This window comes from Thamnophis elegans, chromosome 10 (genome assembly GCF_009769535.1).
Source record: "Thamnophis elegans isolate rThaEle1 chromosome 10, rThaEle1.pri, whole genome shotgun sequence".
In the NCBI taxonomy this organism is placed as follows: domain Eukaryota; kingdom Metazoa; phylum Chordata; class Lepidosauria; order Squamata; family Colubridae; genus Thamnophis; species Thamnophis elegans.
The window spans coordinates 54,545,599-54,568,716 of NC_045550.1; the positions used below are offsets into that span (position 1 = coordinate 54,545,599).

The following is a 23,118-nucleotide window of genomic DNA, read 5'->3' on the forward strand; positions in this document are numbered from 1 at the left end:
AGCATCTTGGAATTAAGGAGACATTTCCTAACAGTGAAGACAATTAACCAGTGGAACAGCTACCCTTCAGACACTGTGGGTGCTTTATCACTCAAAGTTTTTAAGAAGAGACTGGATGTTTGCTTGTCTGAAATGGTACAGGGTCTCCTGCTTGAGCAGAGGGGCTGGACTAGAAGACCTCCAAGATCTCTTCCAGCTTTATTATGATTGATTTTTTTAAAAAAAAGATAATGTGAACTCTTTTTCTATCATTCCCTGCTTTTGTCTACCTGTTATCCCATTGTACTAGTTAACTGTTTTCTTGTTTACAGGCGTTTAATAAATATCAAGAGGTTTTGTTTTTGGTTTTTGTTTGTTTTGCTAATTGAACTGAGTAGAATATGTGCTTATTCTGATGTGGATAAAGGAATTGACTGGGAAGGTGAGGTTTGCAAATTAAGTTGCCAATGACCCACAACATGATTTACACTTTATAACAGAATAGCTGACTACCAAGTAGCAGTGACATTCTGCTGGAGAGATTAGATGTTCAAACATAGTGGGTGTTGACAGAACTAATAACTGAACACTTGACACAGGTATCTTACCTGAAGTACAAGCCCAAGAGTCATTGTTATGGTACACACCATCATGCCTAACAGACCAGCCATAAAGAGGATACGTCTCCCTGCTTTCTCCACCAGGAAAAGCTGAAAGAGGGAGGGGGAGTGAGGAGAGAGGGAAGAAGAGTTAAGTTTTGTGGATTGAACAGTCAACTTCAACTTGGCAATGCGACTAAAGCTATATTGGGAGTATCAAAGCTTTCTGCATATGAAATCCACTGGGTCCATCACAAAAAGTGGCTTTGCACACAGATCAACAGATCTGAAAATCCTGTCTTCTATCAAATCGTAGAGCTTTGGGGTAGCAATTTTAGAAGCTGTGTAAACAGCCCGCAGTCTGGATTGTAGGCCAAGAGTCATTTTCTACGTGATTCAAGATAGCTGTTTTCTGTTTTGTCACATGGATAGAGGTAGAGGATTGGAAACAGACTTTGGAAAACAAGGAAATCCTTAAAAAATGGAGGGGGGGGGAACTTACTTGGTTTTCCTTTAATAGATTTTCCATGGAAAGGATCTTTGCCGTAACAGTATAGCCCCCATCTCTGGATTTCTCTAGCTCAGCGAATGCTGTATTTTATTCCTTTAAGCCATTAAACATTAAGGTAAAGCTAAAAGTTCCCCTTGCACATATGTGCTAGTCATTCCTGACTCTAGGGGGCAGTGCTCATCTCTGTTTCAAAGTCGAAGCACCAGCACTGTCTGAAGACATCTCTGTGGGCATGTGGTCAGCATGATTAAACGCTGAAGGCGCACGGAACATTGTTACCTTCCCACCAAAGGTGGTCCCTATTTTTCCACTTGCATTTTTACATGCTTTTGAACTGCTAGGTTGGCAGAAGCTGGAACAAGTAACGGGAGCTTACACGGCACTAGAGATTCGAACCACTGAACTGCCAACCTTTTTGATTGAGAAGCTCAGCATCTTAGCCACTAATTTTGGCATTTTATTTTATTTCTTTATTTTTACTGCTCTGACAAGCCTATTCTTGCTTTGAAGCTGGTTTGCATCTCTGAGGAAGCAGAGCTTATGACTGCGTTAAAATTAAGCAAAATCACTTTTAGCAATCGGGGGGAACTTTCTTCCCCCTCCGAATGATAAACAGGTGGTCTTTGAATGGATCCTCGTGTTTCAAGATCACAGTACAGGCTCAGTATGTCTGAGATAGCAATCGGTCATCGACTTTTGTAATAATTGACAGCCCTCTCCTTCATGAAGGTGTCCAGTCATGTTTAAAGGCCATCTGGTGACTATAAATTCCATACTTTTAATCCTAATCTTTAGTGGGTTTTCTCTTGCAGAGAGATTGAAAAACAAAAGTCTGCTGATGTAAATCAGGGATTACAACAATACCTTTGTTCATCTGGGTTCATATTCTAAGGAAATAAAACACAAACTTCTTGTCCTTAAAATGTCTCATCCCTTGGGGGGGACTTTGTAATCCTATATCATCATCTTGGCTGATATCCCTTCGATCGGATTGCTGACCTCAGCACATTTTATTCTGAGGGGCTGCTCTTTTCTGCTACTTCAGCGCTCAAAGTTCAAATAAATGGTTACGTCTACCTGTTGGTCTGGACTAGCAGTCATTGATTTTCTGATAAAGCTCAGATAATATTTAAGAGCTTCTAGAGAAAAATAAACAGCGGTTGGAACCAGGGATATATTTGCCACAGTTGTCAAAAGACAAAATTTGAAAACTGCTACTTAGAACCAAGATTAATAGAACACTAGGATTCTAACCAAACACAAGGGAAAAAATACAGTTTATAATTCAGACTTTGAGACAAAACCCTCCCTAACAGTCTGGACTTTTAAAAGGAGAAGAAAAAAAAAGTGGGAAAATGGATAGCTTCTTGGATGACAAGTGGAACGTTTTCAAAGGAAAAGCAGAAAGTCCAGTTGCCTCTTGAAAAAGCAGCTTTGGGACATCCAGATTTGTGAGTTTTCCAGATGTCACGCAGATGGCCACCGCGTGATGCAGAATACTGGACTAAAAGGATTTAGGGCAGTATTTCTCAACCTTGACAACTTGAAGGTATGTGGACCTCAACTCCCAGAATTTCCCATCCAGCAGGAGTTGAGGTCCACACGTCTAGAATGGTGGTATTCAGTAGATACTGACCAGTTCTGGAGAACAGGTAATGGAAATTTTGAGTAGTTTGGAGAACCGGTAAATACCACGTCTGACTGGCTCCACCCCCATCTATTCGCTGCCTCCTGAGTCCCAACTGATCGGGAGGAAATGGGGTTTTTGCAGTAACCTTCCCCTGGAGTGGGGACTCAAGTTGCCAAGGTTGAGAAACACTGATGTGCAGGACTTTATCCCATGGGACTCATCTTAGCACAAAAGGCTTTGTTGAGCTCTACAGCTCCACCCAGTGGCAGAACATGGCTGTATCTCTCCTACAACAACCTCTCCTACAACCGTTCAATTGAATCATTGCCGTTGTTAAGTTAGTAACATGGTTGTTAAAGTGAACCTGGCTTCCCCATTGACTTCGCTCACAAAAGGTGATCACATGACCCCGGGACACGCAAAGTCATAAATATGAGTCAGTTGCCAAGCATATGGATTTTGATCATGTGACCTTGGGGATGTTGCAATGGTCGTAAGTGTGAAAAACAGTCCTAAATCACTTTTTTCAGTACCGTATTGAGTTACTATGGTTGGATAAAATAAGACTTCCGCCACCAGTTTGGATCCACATCAAGCATGTTACACATAAATTGCGTTTACTTTTTGAAGTTACTGAAGGCACTGAAAATAGAGACGTGGTGGTGCAGTGGTTAGAATGCAGTATTGCAGACTAATTCCGCCGACTGCCAGAAGTTCAGTCCTGACCGGCTCAAGGTAGACTCAGCCTTCCATCTTTCTGAGGTGGGTAAAAGTACTATGAAGCACTATGAAGCGGTATATACCGTATTTTTCAGAGTATAAGTCGAACCTTTTTCCCTCAAAAAAGAGGCTGAAACTCTGGGTGCATCTTATACACTGAATACAGCATTTTTTTCCCTCCAGAAACCCCACCCACTTTACCAAAATAGCCATGCAGAGCCTTTAGGAGGCTTCCAGACTGCTCCTGGGGGCTGGGAAGGGGAAATAAGAGCCGGTCAGAGTGCAAATTTTTTTTTTTTAATTTGCCTCTTCAAAATCTTGGTCCGTCTTATACTCCGGTGTTTCTTATACTCTGAAAAATACAGCAAGTCTAAATGCTATTGCTACTTACAGCAACTACGGTGAACACCGTATTCACAAAGCCGACTCCTATGGTTGCATAAATAGGCTTCTTGACATGAGCTTTGTTGAAAATATCAGTCGAGTAGTAGAAAATCTAACAAGGGAGACAAAAGTAATCTGTTAGAAGCAGCAACAATCCTTTCATCACACTGTGTATGCAGCCTTTGCCTCTGACTTAAATGAAATTTCAGGATGCTGATAGCACAAATTAACTGGCAGCTGTATTTATAAAAATGGAAATATTTCCCAGAATATATATTAACAATCCTACGGATACGTTGGAGCTGACTTCAACCAATTTCCCATGTGCTTGTGGTTTAATGATCGCTTGTGAAATCTATTATTGGATTGAGCACTGATGATGTTACGGAGTCAGGTAATGAAATGTCTTCAAGCAATCAACTAAAGCGCAGAGAGCATTAAGTGTTTCACAGTTCAACCCCAAGCTACAGATATTCATTTCTATTATTGCGTTGCTTAGAACTCCCACCCAGCTGAATAACACTCTCAGATAGGTGTGTATAAGTGACATAAGTAAATATCAGCAAAAACCCCCCAAAAAACTCACAGCATTAATTCCAGAAAACTGTTGCGCAATATGCACGCCTATGGCCACTATGAATGGCTGGCGGTAGGTCTCAGATGTAACCAGCTGCCAAATGGAGACAGGTTTTTCTTTTGACAATTCTTCTTTCTCTTTCTCCATTTCCTCCATTTCTTTGGTGGCATCATAGTTTTGCCCTCTCAGTTTTAGTAAATCTAGGAAGGAAACATGAAAAGTCTTTCTTAACAGAAAGAGCTCCAGATAGCAATAGCAATAGCAGTTAGACTTATATACCGCTTCATAGGGCTTTCAGCCCTCTCTAAGCGGTTTACAGAGTCAGCATATCGCCCCCACAGTCTGGGTCCTCATTTCACCCACCTCGGAAGGATGGAAGGCTGAGTCAACCTTGAGCCAGTGAGATTTGAACCGCCGAACTGCAGATAGCAGTCAGCTGAAGTGGCCTGCAGTACTGCACTCTAACCACTGCGCCACCTCGGCTCTGTAGATAGCCCTCATTTAATGACATTTAATGACATTGGAACTTGATCTGAAAGCAAAAGCAATTGCTAGGTGAAAAATTATTAAGGGAGCCCCAAACTCTAGGGAAACACAACTCACAAGGAAGCCAGGTAAGAGGGTAAACCTTATAGCCCAGGAGTGTCAAACTCGATTTCATTGAGGACCATATCAGAGTTACGTTTGATCTCAGGGGACCGTGGTGGGCAGTAGTGATGCAGTAGTGAAATCTAAATCTAAATTTTTTTGCCACTGGTTCTGTGGATTGGCTTGATGGTGGTGGGATCATGTGACTGGGTGGCTGTGGCCAACTTTTTTTCACTTTTTAAAGCATTTTTCCCCCCTGCTGGTTCGGGCGAATAGACAGGAAAAAAAAAATGCTTCAAAAAGTGGTGGTGTGGGGGAAGGTTCCGATGATCACACGGATCAACTGTGAGCCGTGCGATCGTCGGAAGCTTTCTCTCCCACCGCCCCACTTTTTAAAGCATTTTTTTCCTGACTATTCGCCCGAACCGGCAGGAAAAAAATGCTTTACCAAGGGGGAGGAGTTTCTGACGATCATGTGACTCACAGCTGAGTCGTGTTATCCTCAGAAGTTTTTTTTCTTCCTAAATACCAGTTTGCAGAACCAATGACAGTTCGGCTAAACCGAGCCGAACCGGCATGATTTCACCCGTGGTTTGATGTCATTTGTGTCAGGGATGCCTGTGGGGTCCCAAGCACTCTGGCAATGAAAACGGGCTCCTGAGCTCTATGGTCAACCGTGATGGCTTCCTGCCTCCTTCTGCCAGCGAATAAAGAGCTTGGGAAGCCACACGCAGCCCTCCAGCACCCCATTATCAGCTGCAATGGCCTCCTGCAACCTTCCACCCCCCCGAGCTCCATTTTCAAAAGCAGAGACACTGCAGGCCTTCTCTGTTTCAGAGCGGCCCCACAGGCAGATCTAAGCATCCTGCAGGCCAGATCTGAACCCCCAGGCCTTGGGTTTGACACTCCTGTTATAGCCCCTCATCCTGAAGCTGTGATGTTTCTGTTTACATTTATAGGAGAAGAAAACATTATAAGAGAGCAGTGATCTAAGGAGGCAAACAAAGGCCTTTAGAGTAGAACTAATTAAAGTCAAAGATACTATTATCCTCATCCAAAGTAAGTGCCACTTCTCCTAGGAAACTATGACCCACATTTTTCAACCTGAAAGCAATTGAAAGAAGCCTTCTTACTTTTCTGGGCTCCTTCAACATCTCCACATTTTATGTACATGTATCTAGGACTTTCTGGGCAAATAAAGAGCAGAAAAATCTGTAAGACAGCAGCACCACCTGACAGGGACAGAAGGAATGGCCAACATTTTGATGTGCCCAACAAGATATCCAATCCAAGAACCTGGAGAAAATATAGAACAATGTACGGTAAATCAATGCCAAGTCAAGACTCTTGGCATTAATAAGGAAGAGTGTGTGAAGTGGGGACATCAGTAAAACTCTTTCCTAAGGTCACTTCTTACGGTTTATTTCAGTATGAGTGGAATCCAGATGCAATCTTTTTCTTCTGATGGTGATGCCAGCAATACAAGAGCTAGTGTGGTACAGTAGTTGAGGTATTTGACTGGGGTTGGGATTCAAATCTGCAACAGTCATGAAAACTGGGTGATTTTGTACTGGATACTATCTCTCAGTCTCACATACCTCACATTGTTGTTATGGAGAAAATTGCAAAATTGTGCGTGCACCGAACCAACAGTAATGCTGGCAGCAACCCACCTCTTGCCTGGTTGACTGAGAATCTCCATAGACATTTATTTATTGGGTATTTACAGGTAGACAGGCAGACAGATAGGGTGAAACATAGACTAATACTTTCAATCATTGCACAATTGCACTGACATATCTGATTCATACAGACCAGCTTTGGGCCACACTGTCCAACTTAAGGGGCAGTTTAAAGATTCGGAGAGCATCAAGGACCCTAAAATTTTGAGACTATTCAGGAAGTCCTTCTGTTTTCATAGACTAGACTAGAATAGAATAGAATAGAATAGAATAGATATTGGAGGCCTTCTGGTCCAACTCCCTGCTCAGGCAGGAAATCATATACCATTTCAGACAAATAGTTGTCCAATCTCTTCTTAAAAACTTCCAGTGTTGGGGCATTCACAACTTCTGGAGGCAAGTTGTTCCACTGGTTAATTGTTCTAACTGTCAGGAAATTTCTCCTCAGTTCTAAGTTGCTTCTCTCCTTGATTAGTTTCCACCCATTGCTTCTTGTACAATTATCTTGACAGATTGGTGAACAATTATCTATTGTTCATCACAGGCAACAGGTACCAAATTTTCTGATAATTTGCCGATTGCTGGGTATATTTAAATAGTTATTATGATAATTAAAACAATCAAAACCATTAGCATTGTCAGTAGGCAGATGCAAGTGTTTGCTGTTTGTTTTCAGATATTTTAAAAATGTATTCCCCCTTTCCCCCAAAAAACTTGATGTGTAATATGCTTCACAAATACCATATTTTTCGCACTATAAGATTCACCAGAGTATAAGACACACCATGATTTTGAAGAGGTAAATTAAAAAAAAAAGTTTTAGCACTCTGCAGGCCACCCAAACCCTCTGCACACCTTGTTTTTTGCAAAAAAAGGGGGGGCATGCAAAGCTTCGGGAGCCTTGTAGAGTGCTCCTGGGCGGATGGAGGGGAAAAATGCCCTATTAATTTTTTTTTTTTTGCTCTTTTTTGCCTTCCCCAGCCCTCAGGAGCACTTTGCAGGCCTCCCAAAGCCTATGCACCAGGGGTGGATTTCAACCGGTTCGCGGCGAACCGGTTGTAATGGGGCGAGAAACCCACCCCTGCTATGCACATCCATTTTTGCAAACGGGGCGTGGTTTCGGTAGGGCAAAAATGCTGTAATCAGTGTATAAGACGCAATCAGGTTTTCACCCTCTTTTTTGAGGGGAAAAAGGTGTGTTTTATACTCCGAAAAATATGGTAAATGCATTCAATAACCAGATCAAGAAACTAGGAATTCATTTTTAACTAAAGTACAGATAAAGAGTCATGACAGCACAACTTAGTTACATGGACACTGAGTGCTCCATGCAGTCTTACCTACCTGGCTGACGAGAATACCTATAACAACAGCCAGTTGATTCAGGGTGCCCAGAGCTCCACGGAGAGCAGTTGGAGCTATTTCTCCAACATACATTGGAGAAAGTCCAGATGAGAGTCCTGGACAAATACAAACAGAGAAAGGGCGCTGACTGTAGCATCTGAAATCATCAAAACAATCATTTCCCCAGCTATCTTAAGAATGCCTTCAAAATATGGTGGAAAAACATATTCCAAAAAATATGTCATATAAACATAAAAAAACCCTGAGGACCTCTATCTGTTTCAAGAATGTAGATGTTTCAATAAAGGTAAAGTTCCCCTCACATATATGTGTTACTTGTTCCTGACTCTAGGGGGCAGTGCTCGTCTCGGTTTCAAAGCCGAAGAGCCAACGCTGTCCGAAGGCGTCTCCTTGGTCATGTGGCTGGCATGACTAAATGCCGAAGATGCACGGAATGCTGTTACCTTCCCACCAAAGGTGGTTCCTATTTTTCTACTTGCATCTTTACATGCTAGGTTGGCAGAAGCTGAAACGGGAGCTTACTCCATTACAAGGCACTAGGGATTCGAACCGCCGAACTGCCGACCTTCTGATCGATAAGCTCAGTATCTTAGCCACTCAGCCATCGTGCCCCATTTTTCAGTAAGGAAAACCAAATACTCCTTTAAGTCATGCCTGGGTGACTTCATGTGGTTTCTTGATAGCAGCATATTGCTTCTCACAACATGGCACTGATATGGGAAAGAAAGACCTCTGGCCAAATTTGGAACACTTTCAATTTTTTTAAATTTACTGTTTCTTGATTGCATATACCTAAATTGTTCCTTACTATTGTCACCTTGGTTTTAGCTTTCCTGAAGTCCTTGTCTCTTTCAACGCAATCTCTAGATCAGAGGTCTTCAAACTTGGCAACTCTAAGACTTGTGGACTTCAACTCCCAGAATTCTCCAGCCAGCTAGAGAATTCTGGGAGTTGAAGTCCACAAGTCTTAAAGTTGCCAAGTTTGCGGTGGGGGGGGGGCTGCTCTAGATGCATTTGAGCTGCTCTACTCATCTAAAACCATGCTAGAAGGCGATACACTGCCTATCCCTCTTCTAGTTCTTTGGTACAATTCTCTGGGTTTTATCTGCCCAGATAACCATATTGCAGTGGTTCTCAACCTTCACCACAGACACTCTTTAAATACCTTTTGTGCCCCCCGCCAAGACTTAACACAATATTTAAGTCAGAACATTTCTTCAATCCCCCATGGACCTCCTCTAATGACATTGTGGGCCCCCAGGGATCCATGGACCACAGGTTGAGAACCATTGCTGTTATTGAATGCAAGCATTGGTTGTAAGGTTCCCGCAGCAAATGGTTATCAGATTTCCACCAGATACTGTTGTCAGTTTCTGTTGTAATCCTCTCAACCATGACAGCTCTGACAGTTGCTTGAGACTGCTGGATCTGGATCTTACTTCTCTGTCATCTCCTTATACTCAGATTTTTCTTTCTTAAGTTCATGTATACCACATGCTAATTTCAGATGTTGGATGACAAATTTAACAGATTGACAGAGTTGGAAGGGACCTTGTAGGTTATCTAGTCCAAACCCCCCCAAGCTGGAGACCCTATACCATTTCTGGCAAATGGCCATCCAATCTCTTCGTGAAAACCTCCAGTGATGTAGCTCCCACAACTTCTGAAGGCAAGTTCTTTCACTGGTTCTCACTGTCAGGAAATTACTCCTTATTTCAAGATTGAATCTCTCCTTGATCGGTTTCCATCCATTATTCCTTGTCTGGCTTTCTGGTGCTTTGGAAAACAGCTTTACGCCTTTCCTCTCTGTGGCAGCCCCTCAAATATTGGAACACTGCTATCATGTCTTCCTTGGTCATTCTGGTCCTTTTTTCTAGCTTACCATGAAGTGGTCTACTTTGTCAAATGCCTTGCTGATGGTGATGGATGATGGAGTGCCTGCCTCCCCAAGAGAAGATTCAATCCCCAGAATAACTAGGGAAAGCCTCAACCCTAGAGCAGTGGTTCCCAAACTTGGCAACTTTAAGACTTGTGGACTTCAACTCACAGAATTCTCCAGCCAGCAGAGCAGAGCTGGCTGGAGAATTCTGTGAGTTGAAGTCCACAAGTCTTAAAGTTGCCAAGTTTGGGAACCACTGCCCTAGAGAATCACTGCTCCCGGCCAAGTGTTGATAATGCAGTCTGTTCCTTTTTCACTTGCAAACAATCACAGAAGTGTTAGGAAAAATCCCAGGAAAAAAGCTCTACTGAGAATTAGCTTTTAACTTACCACCATGCAATCCTGTTAAGACTCTTCCAATAATTACCAGGATGTGAGAAGGGCCACTTTTTGCCACTACAAATAATATATTCCCAGAGATTGCAAAAACATTCACCAGTAGCATGGCTCTCACTCTAGAGTAGCAGGAAAAGGTGTATTAAACAATTAATATAATAAAGGCATATTAAAATACTAATAAATATATTAAACATTAATATCCCAAAATGACTTGATCTTTAGTTTAGTATCCAAAATGACTTGATCCGCTAGTGTCTAAATAGTGAAAGCACCTCCACGGTAGATAAAAAGCTGAACATTGGTGGGTAGGCAGCCTATTTTTGTAAAATCTTCTCAAAATTCAGGACTTTTCTCCCCATAATCACAGCTATCACTAACCTGAGCCTCCTTTGAAGAGACTAAGTAACCTTGGTTAAAACTGTACAACTTCTATATTAAATAAGTCTAAGGATGCTGCTGCTGTAATTTTCAGGCAGGATTTACGCCTTGCCTTTCACGAGGGGTTGTTAACTGAATTGGCTAGGCTCATATATGGCACAAAGTCAAAATCTATACAGAATAATCCAATTTACAATCGTAATGGAGCCTGCCCATCACCGCTATAAGCTGTGACCCTCGTAAAATGGATTGGTTGGTATATTGCCTGAATTTTACAATGTATTTCGTGATGATTGTTAAGTGAATGGCATAGTCTTTCAGAGAATCATGGGTGAAGTTTTGCCGAAAGCCAGACGTAAATACTGGGTTTTAGCAAAACAGTTGTAAAACATGGCCCTTGCAAATGGTTATTAATGGGTTTGTGTTGCCAAATGCCTAAAGGTTCGGTCATGTGACCATGGAAGTGTTGGGTAGCAGCCATCAGAACTTTGAATCTGGGTCATATGTTGCCCCAAGGTAGAATTCATTGTAACTTTGAACAATCACTAAGCCCAGGGGTGGGATTCAGCCAGTTCAGACCGGTTTGGGCAAACTGGATGCTAATTTTACATTTGGTCCACCGAGCTGGTAGTTAGAAGGACTGGCTGGCCCCTCCTGCCCCTCCCAGGAGTCTCCATCTGGCCCATTCATCACGTCAGGTAAGTGCAGAGGCTCTGGGAGGGTGAAAAATGGGCCTCCTGGAAGTTCTAGAGGTACGGAAACAGGCTTGTTTCTGGTCTCCCAAGGGGCTCCAGAGCCTGAGAGAGGCTGTTTTGGCCCTCCCAGAGGCTCGAGGAAAGCCCCCAGAGCCTGGAGAGGGAAAACACACACCTGCAGTGGTACAGGAGACCAAGTAGGCCACACACCCATGGCCACGCCCACCCAGCAACCGGGCAGAGAACAGGTTGCTAAAAAATTTCAACACCACCCCTAACTAAGCCACTAGTTCAGTTATAAGGACTAGCTTTAGCTTAGCAACCCTACAATCCCCAAACAGGCTTACAAAACACAGAAGGGATTTTTCCCCACACTGTTAGTTATCAATGGGGAGCTCACATCACACGGCTGCCAGAAAATAAAACATGGATGGACAGTGTGCTATTAGACCTCTCAAAAGAAGTGTGGCTTTGTAGCTCAGCTGCACTCTACTTCATAGCAGCCATCCTGTGTAAATATACCCCTATCCTCGTCAGTCCTTTAATCATTGTCCAGTCCTATTACATTGGCACAGCCCAGATAAAGCATAGCCTGTCTCATTGCTTTGATTATTCTAATAAAGGTGAAGTGCAGGGAGCCTTCAGCTTCCCATCCTTCAAACGTCCGACTCCTCGGTCTAATGAATTCCCAGAGGTAGCAGCAAAGGCTTTTTTGCTCTGTCATCCTCTTTTCTCGTTATAGCTGCTATTCTTCTCATCTTATCCAGTGTGGCACTTGCATTGTTTTAATACAATAGCAGAGTTGGAAGGGACCTTGGAGGTCTTCTAGTCCACTCCCCTGTCTAGGCAGGAAACCCTATACCATTTCAGACAAATAGCTATCCAACATCTTCTTAAAGACTTCCAGTATTGGGGCATTCACAACTTCTGGAGGCAAACTGTTCCACTGATTAATTGTTCTAACTGTCAGGAAATTTATCCTCAGTTCTAAGTTGCTTCTCTCCTTGATTAGTTTCCACCCATTGCTTCTTGTTCTACCCTCGGGTGCCTTGGAGAATAGTTTGACTCCCTCTTCTTTGTGGCAACCCCTGAGATATTGGAACACTGCTACCATGTCTCCCCTAGTCCTTCTTTCTATTTAACTAGACAGACCCAGTTCCTGCAACCGTTCTTCATATGTTTTAGTCTCCAGTCCCCTAATCATCTTTCTTGCTCTTCTCTGCACTCTTTCTAGAGTCTCCACATCTTTTCTACATTGTGGCAACCAGAACTGAATGCAGTATTCCAAGGGTGGCCTTACCAAGGCCTTATAAAGTGGTATTAACACTTCACGTGATCTTGATTCTATCCCTCTGTTTATGCAGCCTAGAACTGTGTTGCCTTTTTTAGCAGCTGCTGCACACTTCTGGCTTTTATTGTTTTATTTCCAATTTCTGGGCACTCTCTGCATCTTCAACTTTTGGGACGCTTACAATATACAGGACTAAAAAAAAAAAAGCCTTTGAAAAATCAAATGTGGAAACCTGTTCCTGTCCTAATTGAAACTCTTCCTATCCTGAGGTCCCACAGAAAGTATTCTATTCCTTTTCCCAAAGAATGTTAGGGTGACTGCAGGAGATAATGCTCTTGTGAAAAGAGTGGGCTACTATTGGGAAAACATATCCTTGGGGTCTCTGTCCCCTTGTCTACGCAGTATAGCCAGCAATGCATCCTCTCCAGAGTAATCCTTTAAGCAAAGTGAGTACTTGAAGATATGTGGACTTCAACTCCCAGAATTCCCCAGCCAGCTATGTTATGTGGTCAAGCAGACATTTTGAGAAACTGACAAACAGAACATGAACACAACTGACTTCTCTGTTCTTTATTCTCAGGGTAGTTATTGAGAGATATTATATCATTAAGCTGCTTCATCATTAACATCAGGGGTGAAATGCTCTGAAGTCTGGTTTGCTTCATGTATGCATGCATGCCAAATGCAGGTTTCACATGCATGCGTATCACAGGCACCAAGAAGCCTTTTCTGAGTCTGCAAAGGTAAGTAGAACAGCAAAGGGGAGGAACAGCTATGCTGCGTGATTTCGATCAGCTAGAAAGCAGGATTTCCTGCTTTCAGGAGAACCAGTAGTAAAAAAATGCTTTAAAAAGTTTTTAAAAAATTCCAACGATCATGCAGCACAGCTGATCGTCATACAGCTGATCACTGGAAACTTTTTAAAAACTTTTTTAAAGCATTTTTTTAGTACCGGTTCAGGCGAACCGGTAGCATTTTTCCTACCGGTTCGGGTGAACCAACTCAAACCGGTAGCATTTCATCCCTGATTAACATCAACCAAGCTAGCAGCCATTAGCCTATTTTATGGAAATGATATATGGATGGAGATATTCTTTGAATCTAAACACTACATGTCCATCCTTTGCATCTCCAGGATGTCTGGAGAAGATCCTCAGCCTGAAATCTACCTAGAACAAGCCTATCCTGCATGAGCTTATTGGACCAAAGTCACTGGGAATAGATAAATATTTATGTGTGTGTGTGTGTATGTATGTATGTGCATGTGTATGTATGTGTGTATATAAATAAACTTACATACATACATACATACATACACACACACACACACACACACACATACATACACACAAATATATATACATAAATATCCACACTCTGAACAATATGGTGTTTTAAAGCAGACAACCTAAATTGCACCTTTGTAACCAGTGCAGCCCTTGAAGAGATATTACGTTATGTTGCTGTGCCTATCTTATGAAACAGTATAACTCCTGAAGTTTGGATGTTCTTGACCCTGCAAAGTATGGAAGTTCTTCCTTCCTTCCAAGCTGTGGACTAGGATGCTGGATGAGCCCTTTTTTGGAGATGTGATTGTGTCACCCAGAATAGGATGTGTTGTTTTTGATTACTTATTATTTTTAAAAGATTATTCGCTACCCAGAATCACATGGCCAGTGGCTGGCCATATAAATGGTTGTTTGGTTGTTTGGTTGGTTAGTTGGGTGGATGGATGGATGGATGGATGGATGGATAAGTGGATACATGGATGGAGGTAGGTAGGTAGGTAGGTAGGTAGGTAGGTAGGTAGGTAGGTAGATCGATCGATCGATCGATCGATCGATCGATCGATCGATCGATCGATAGATAGATAGATAGATAGATAGATAGATAGATAGATAGATAAACAACACAGAGGTTTCAAAGTATTTCTAGAAGGACTACCAGATTCTGCTAAAACTTTTTCCCTATGCTGGTAAACTTGCAAGATTCATTTTTCTTGCCATGTATATGTATACGTCCAAATTATTACATCCAAACTAGACTGCGTTGTTTCTCTGTGTCATATAATATATAGGGGCATATGCATAATTATGCATTTATTTATTCATATTGTCATGTTTACATAATGTATATTGGTGGTGACCTTTTGAGAGTTGTATGCAACAAAATTTCATTTTAACGTTTGCCGACTAATGTACATTCAAAGTGACAATAATTATTCTATTCTGTTCTATTCTATTCTGGATGGATAGACTGACAGACAGACAGAATTTTCTCAAGCTATTGTCTCATTATAATTTCTGCAAAGTGTCAGTGGTGGTCAGAATCCTATAAGAATGATTTTCATTATCTCCTTATTCACACAGAATGCCTATTTTATTTTTCTAGCAAGACATGAAATCCAACAAGGAAAAATGTTTCTCACCGAGGCATCTTCTCCCCAATCCAGCCAACAGTGAAGGAGGAAATCATCCCGCCAACAGCAAACATAGACACAGACAAGGACCAAAGCATCATGATTTGTGGATCTTTCAATACTTCTTCAATTAAAAATCCACCAGTGGAATTCTTAGTACTTTCAATGTTCAGGACCTTTGCATAGTGCGTCATTATGATCTGCGTTGACAAAAGGGCATTAAGTCATTTCATTAATCCTAAAAACTAAGTTTATTTGGACAGTGCATGTTTCACAACCTGAATTTGCCCATCACCTTCTTCACGATGAGAAGTGAAACAAAGCAAAAAGAAAGAAAGTCCAGTTGCCTTTTGGAAAAAGCAGGTTTTTTGGTGTCTGGATTTTTAACATCTAAGGATAACTGTTACAATATTTGTTCCAAATCTGCATTTAGTCTCTTTCAAACATAATTGTTTTTAGGCTGGGGGATTAAACTGAGTTTTTAACTGTGAATATTAAGGTCTCCTGGCATGAGGAAGGGGGTCAGACTAGAAGACCGCCAAGGTCCCTTCCAGTCTCCAGACCTATGATTCTATTCTGTACTCTGCTGCCCAGAGTTATCGTGTGAGAATTGAGCAGCTGTATAAATTTGTGTAATAAATAAATACATTTTAATAAGAATACATAATTGAATTTGGTGTTTAGGAATTGGCAACGAGGATTACAATTAGTATAAGAAATATATCTGAGTGTTATCTATCTCAATAGCTTTTGTAGGAAGTTAGCACCCACCCCTCTCCTAGAAGAATGAAATATCTTCAGAAATATTAAAAGGGCAGAATGTTTACCCTAAAAGGGAGGCAGAAACTCAGCCCCCCCCCCACCTTTGTCAATGGGCCATTAAGGTCTGAGCCAGTCTATTCTACACAACAAAGATCTACCTCCTTCAGGCAGAGCCATAATAGGAACCCCAAAGCCCTTTCATTACATCATCACCCAGCAACAGCTCAATCATGCTTGGGACTCAAAAGACAGACAGACTACAAAGTTAGCTAAGCCTCCCAGTGGGAGTCTGACAACCAATCAGAATACATTTCTTACACAGGAACAGGAAGCTCTAAGGTAGGGCCCAGGAGAGGGCATAAAACCCAGTGACTCTCAGCATCTCTGCCCTTTTTCTTCAAGATCTTCAAGGCATGTGATCACCTTTTTCCCCAAGACCTCAAACCATGTGGTCCTGTCCAGCATTAAAACCATCTTTCCAAGCAGCCACCATGTTTTCAGTGTCTTTCTCCGCACTTGGAAATGAACACAGAAGGACATTTCTTCCACCCCCCCACCCCCCCGTAGCTCAACCTGTAGTGCTAACCTATTCAGGAAAAGGGGCTTTGTGGTTACATGCAGAACCATGCAAGTTTTCTACGAATTGGGAGTTTTCACGCTTCTCGCTGCAGGAATTGGTCCCCTAATTGTTACATTTTAGAATGTGTGAAAAATAGCTTAGAATACAGCTAACATGATACAATCATACAATAAAATACAGTAGCAGAGTTGGAAGGGACCTTGGAGGTCTTCTAGTCCAACCCCCTGCCTAGGCAGGAAACCCTATATTGTTCCAGACAAATGACTATCCAACATCTTCTTAAAGACTTCCAGTGTTGGAGAAATCACAATTTCTGGAGACAAGCTGTTCCATTGATTAATTGTTCTAACTGTCAGGAAATTTCTCCTCAGTTCTAAGTTGCTTCTCTCCTTGATTAGTTTCCATCCATTGCTTCTTGTTCTACCCTCAGGTGCTTTAGAGAATAGTTTGACTCCCTCTTCTTTGTGGCAACCCCTGAGATATTGGAACACTGCTATCATGTCTCCCCTAGTCCTTCTTTTCATTAAACTAGACATAGCCAGTTGCTGCAACCATTTCTCATATGTTTTAGTCTCCAGTCCCCTAATCATCTTTCTTGCTCTTCTCTGCACTCTTTCTAGAGTCTCCACATCTTTTCTACATCGTGGTGACCAAAACTGAATGCAGTATTCCAAGTGTGGCCTTACCAAGGCATTATAAAGTGGTATTAACACTTCACGTGATCTTGATTCTATCCCTCTGTTTATGCAGCCTAGAACTGTGTTGGCCTTTTTGGCAGCTGCTGCACACTGCTGGCTCATATTTAAATGATCCCTCTCACAGTTACTACTGATGAAAGAGATTGGCAGCACTTGGATGCATGTTTTTGGTCTTTTTATTTATCTCAAGCGTCAAATTGGGGTGCCTGGCCCTAGCTTGCTCAAATCATGCTGGGTTAAAACTAATTGTAACTGTTCGGGCAGATGAAATGATGCTGAACTGAAACTGGAAGCGTCAATCACTCTCACACTGCAAAGGAAGAAAGTGTGTCAATAAATGGGTATATGGATGCAGTCCTAAGTGTTGATTTGTATTACATCCAAGCCAATATTGGTAATCCTTGATTTACAACAGTTCATTTAGTAACCGCTTGGAGTTCCAACAGCACTGAAAACATGATTTATGATCGACCCAAAGATGCTTTTTTCAAGAGGCCACTGGCTGGACATTCTGGTTCTTCTCTGAAGACGTTGCACTTCTCATCCAAGAAGCTTCTTCAGCTATGAGTCAAAGCAAAACATCTTTAAAGAAAAACAAGAAAGGAAGTCCAATTGCCTTTTGAAAAAGCACCTCTGGAACAGCTGTGACCTGGATGACTGAGAATCTCCAGTGACTTATGGTTGTTTTTCACGTGTACGGCCGTTGCAGCATCCCCGTGATCACATGATCAAAGTTCAGAAGCTTAGCCACTGACTCATATTTATGACCGTTACAGTGTCCTGGGATTATGTGATCCCTTTTGCAACTTTCTGACCAACAAGGGGAAGCCAGATTCCCTTAACAACTGTGTTACTAACAAACTTCCGTGATTCACTTAACAAGGTGTGGCAAGGAAGGTCAGAAAACGGGGCAAAATTCACTTTAAAATGTCTCGCTTAGCAACAGGAATTTGGGGCTCATTTGTGGTCGTAAATTGAGGACTACTTGTATCAGGGCTCATGCATTTTTATATTGCTTTGCCTAATGTTGTAAGCGGAAGTGACACTTTTTCAGGAGGTAGAAGGGACACACACACACAGAGCCCAGGATCTCTTTCCTGAAGATATCCAGAGAGTTAAGGTGTCCCAAGTCTCAAATATGGGCTATGATATGAATACACATGTAAATAATCAAGTTGACTTGCCTGTTGAGGAGCATTGATGACTCCAATGCAATAGCCATATTGGAAAAAACCCAGAACTGCAGTGAAGACCGAGAGAAACAAAGTGAATGTGACATCCTAGGAGAAGAGCAAAAATGAGAGGAAAAGGTCACATGATGTATTCCCATTACAGCAGATTGAAGAAGAAGCGACATTTCAACCCTTGGCTTGGAATCCTTGGAAAAGTTCTCAAGAGTCGATTGGAACGATGCCTCCAGAGATTGGCAGGATTCAAAACATTTCCCTTGATTTTCTTTCTTTTTTTTAAAGGTTTTTATTAGGTAAACATAAAAAATGTTGGGCCTAGTGCAACATTTCTGGCATAGTCGTTTCTATAGAGTTCTTAGATCTTACAGTTTATATCCATTACATAGGTATGTGTAATCAGTCAAATTGCATATCCATTAATCTCTTTCGTTATATAGTTACTATCACTACATATGCATATCCAGTTCTACCTATCATACAACATTAATACCATATTTCCGATTCTTAACTTATCTGTGTTCCTCTGTCCTGGCCTTTTCCCCTCATTTCTAACCATCGGTACCATTTGTCCCAGATTTCATGCTATTCTGTCTCACCCTTCTCCTTGAGCTCTAGAGTCAGTCCTTTGATTTTCAAGGACAAAAAATCGAGAAGGTCCTTCAGGACAACCAGGATTTGGATGCTTGAGAATCTCCCAAGATTCAAAACAAAACAAAAAAAGGCACGGCAATTATTTCAATCAGGAGTTAAATATGCAAAATCTGTGGAGGCTATCAACTCCAAACTACTGCTTGCTGCAAGTTGAGCATCACATTGGTAGTGGCTTTCTACAAGGGGCGGGTACAAAGGTTGTATTCAGCCGGTTCGGATATATTTCGGCGAACCGGTAGTGCTGACAATCAGTTGGCCCCGCCCACCCACCCCTGCCATATCCTGTCCTTTATTTCCTGCTTTCTAGCTCATCTCAATCACACGGAACAGCTGATTTCTCACCCCACGCTGTTCTACTTACCGTTGCTTATTTGGAAGGTAAGCAGCTGAGCTTCTAAACGCTCCATTTTCAGCGCAAGCGCTTTAGGCTCACATGCGTGCAAAGTGCACGTGAGCAAAGTGCACACTCACCAAAGCAGTTGTTAAACCAACAGCATCCCACTACTGGGTGGGTAGGAGTATTATTTTCCCTTGCAGAAATTTGTTCTAGATTCCAGTGTGACATTTCAACCATGGATAATCGATAAAGGCAGTCACAATGCAGCAGGGGTGGGTTCCTGCCAGTTCTAACCTCTTCTATAGAAGAAGTTCCACAAATCTACAGTGCCGTTTAGAACCAGTTCCAGCTCCCTCCCCCTGCCCGTCTGCACACCATCAAGATGAAGAGCAAGAGGAGGAATTCTGGGAGTTGAAGTCCACAAGTCTTAAAGCTGTCAAGTTTGAACACCCCTGAGGTTTTTTTTTTCTAAAGGGTTAGGATGCAAAGGTCTTGTAACTTTATAGCTTTAAGACTTGCACACTTCAATGCCAGAGTTTCTGAGCCAACATGACTGGAGGAGGAATTCTGGGAGTTGAAGTCCACAAGTCTTAAAGCTGTCAAGTTTGAACACCCCTGGGTTTTTTTTTCTGAAGGGTTAGGGGTGCAAGGGTCTTGCAACTTGACAGCTTTAAGACTTGCATGCTTCAAATGCCAGAGTTTCTGAGCCAACATTTTGGTTGCTAAGCAAGAGCGTTGTTAAGTGAGTTTCACCACATTTTACAAGTTGGCCATGCCCACCCAGTCATATGACTGCCAAACTACTCCCACCCAGTCACATGGCCAGCAAGCCACTCCCACCTGGTCACATGGCCAGCAAGCCACTCCCACCCAGTCACATGACTGCCAAACTACTCCCACCCAGTCACATGGCCAGCAAGCCACTCCCACCTGGTCACATGGCCAGCAAGCCACTCCCACCCAGTCACATGGCCAGCCACTCCTACAAAGCAGGCCACACCTACAGAAGAGGTTCTAAAAAATTTTGAAACCCACCACTGCAATGCAGGCTCATTAAAACCAGATTGTACTGCTGGAGGTGCAATGAAATAATTGCATGACTGCCTACATATCCAGCCTGGGAACCTTAGTTTCTTTTACGTAGTCCCAAAGGTGTTTTTTCAAGAGGCAACTGGACTTTCTGGTTTTTCTTTGAAGGCATTTCGCTTCTCATCCAAGAATCTTCTTCAGCTGAGTTGCCTCTTGAAAATGCACCTTTGGGACAGCCACAACCTGGATGACTGAGAATTTCTATAGACATTTTTTTTACATCCTAATGTAGCTGTCAGGTTTGGGTTAATGTCAGGGTTCCAAGTAACACCCCCAACGAAAGAAGACTCCGGAGGGTTGAGTTTCCTCAAAGTTGCATTTTATTAGAGATGTCATATTGGCACATCTGGGAAAACCCGAATCTGAAAGCTTCCAGGTTTTCCTCACCCAAAAGAAAGTTCAAGTCCCTGCCCAGCATCCATCACATGATCCAATCAGGCACCATCCAAAACTGGAGATGCTTCCCAGTCACACCATCCCAACTGCAGGGCAAGATGTCCTTGACTCTCTGAGAAAAGAATGTTATTTTGACTATATATCACCCATACTCCATATAATCCCTCCTCCCATTTTCCCACAGTAGAATATGTGGCAGGCCTGAAGGCTCAATGTAAAAGGTGGCTTCCAGGTCTGACTGGAGCTCTTTTGAGCATTTGGTGAACATTTTGGATAGAAAAGCAGGGTAGCATTTGGCCGGCATGAGTTTAATTGTGCCTTGCAGATTTCAGAAAAATTCTCTCAGTTGTACATCAGGGAGGCTTTTAACAAGCAGTCAAATAATTGTGCGGAACAATTGCAACCAAGTCCATTATGGGCCTTCCAGAGCCCCACTAATTGTAAATATGTGCAAGGTCTGATTAATACACCAAACAGAGCGCAGTAGTCATGACTTGTGCTTCATGAAGGACCAATACAGTCTCTCTTTAATTGTCTAGCAGGAAAGTCATAGAAAAGTTACCAAGACCTGGCAAACTATCACAAACAGTTCTCCTTGAAACTATTTGGTGCCGTGCATTAACTTTTGTTATATAGGTAGTCTTCAACTTCCAACAGTTCATTTAGTGACCGTTCAAAGTTACAACGGCAACGAAAAAATGTGACTGATGGCCATTGTTCACAGTTACGACCTTTGCAGCATCCCCATGGTCATGAGATCAAAATTCAGTCATTAAGTGAATGCCATGGTTGTAAAGAGAATGCTCCTAGCTTTGAATCTGGGTTATACAGAACTTTTTTGGGGGAGGGGGTCCGTCATAACTTCAGATCATTGCTAAGCAATTGGTTCGTAAGTCGAAAACTACTTATATTTGTATCACGGATATTTATAATTGACTATGAATGTTCTACTATTTCATTATTGTACAGGTAGTCCTTGACTTACGACCACAATTGATCAAGACCCCAAGGTTACCTTACTAGAGAGTTGCTACCAAATAGCAGATTTTCTGCAAGTCTGTGAGTATGTGCTATATCTAAGAGGAAAACCGGTGTGTGAAGTCTCAAATGGGTGGAAATTATCTGCTTTCTTTAACTATATACAGCGATTCACTTAACAAGTGTAGCAAGGAAGGTCGTTAAAATGGGGCAAAACTCTCTTAACAACCGTCTCACTCAGCAACATAAGTTTTGGGCTCAATTGAGGAGCACCAGGTTGGATAATGCTCCGCATCACGATTTCATTCATGGTTCATAAGGGCTCGGCGACTATCCCCATTATTTTAGTAAATCCTGTCTTATTCTTTATTTGAATAACTCTGCCTTTGCACTCTACAGTCGGTGTCCTGAGAAATGGTAACAACGCGCCCTACAAGTGAAATAATAACTCACGGTTATTAAAAGGGACACAAGACCCCTAGGTCCTCGTAGAAATACACCGAAGGGAGGAGTAGACGGATAGAAGAAAGAGGGGTAGAGAGGGTGGGAGAGAGGATTGGAGGGAGAGTGAGAAGGAAGGGAGGGAGTGTATTGGGAGAGAGGTGTGGTAGAGGGGGAGGGGAAGTAGGGTAGAAGGGAATGAGGGAGGGAAGAGGGAAAGTTGGAGGGGGGCGAAAGAAAGGGTGTAGGGAGGGTCGAAGAGGTACATTGGGTTTCTATTTTGGGGGGTATTATTGACAAGAGGAATGGCTGTGTTTATTGTTTAATGTTATATGGCCCCAGTTCTGCACAGTATATATGTGACTGTACGAAAATGAAAATGGAAAATAAAAACACATTTACACTGAAGACCCCTAGGTCCTCTTGGCACTAGATTCCCCGAGTTGCATCATCTGCTACAAATAAGCTATTTCTTCTGCGCTCATTTGTGCAAAGTGGCAGCTGATCCAGACATATGCCGCCATGCCAGCTGCCAAGATTGCCTACCCTTTAATGAAAGTAAATTAACATCCGATCGCCAGTCCACTAATCTAATAAATAAACTGTTCAGTTAAGTTATTATAGACATTTAGCTGCTGCCTTTTCTTATGTTTTGTATTTGGGGAGCTTATAATAAGCAGAAAATTGGTCTTAACTCTATAATCGCTATGACATGGCAGACAATAGCAACTGTGATCCCAGCAATGACTTATTTTACATTATTTCATTCAAATTCACACTAGTTGCTACATTACTGCTAGACAGGGAAACCAAATTAGACCATTCTTTCCTTCATTCATCTGCAGCATTCTCCCTTTTTCTGTATTCTGTATTTTCGGTAAAAGAATGTTTAAACACAAT

General features: G+C 42.2%; 1 protein-coding gene across 1 annotated transcript in view; it reads right to left on the bottom strand.

Moving 5' to 3' along the window:
• Positions 1-23,118, bottom strand: part of SLC2A2 (solute carrier family 2 member 2) — a 38,178-nt gene that overhangs the window by 6,603 nt on the left and 8,457 nt on the right. The window contains exons 2-9 of the mRNA XM_032225157.1: positions 18,321-18,416; positions 15,106-15,296; positions 10,305-10,429; positions 8,015-8,130; positions 6,122-6,284; positions 4,410-4,600; positions 3,831-3,935; positions 588-689 (exon numbers count right to left, since the gene is read on the bottom strand). Coding sequence (XP_032081048.1) covers positions 588-689; positions 3,831-3,935; positions 4,410-4,600; positions 6,122-6,284; positions 8,015-8,130; positions 10,305-10,429; positions 15,106-15,296; positions 18,321-18,416 — 1,089 coding nt within the window. The remainder of the gene's footprint in view (positions 1-587; positions 690-3,830; positions 3,936-4,409; positions 4,601-6,121; positions 6,285-8,014; positions 8,131-10,304; positions 10,430-15,105; positions 15,297-18,320; positions 18,417-23,118) is intronic.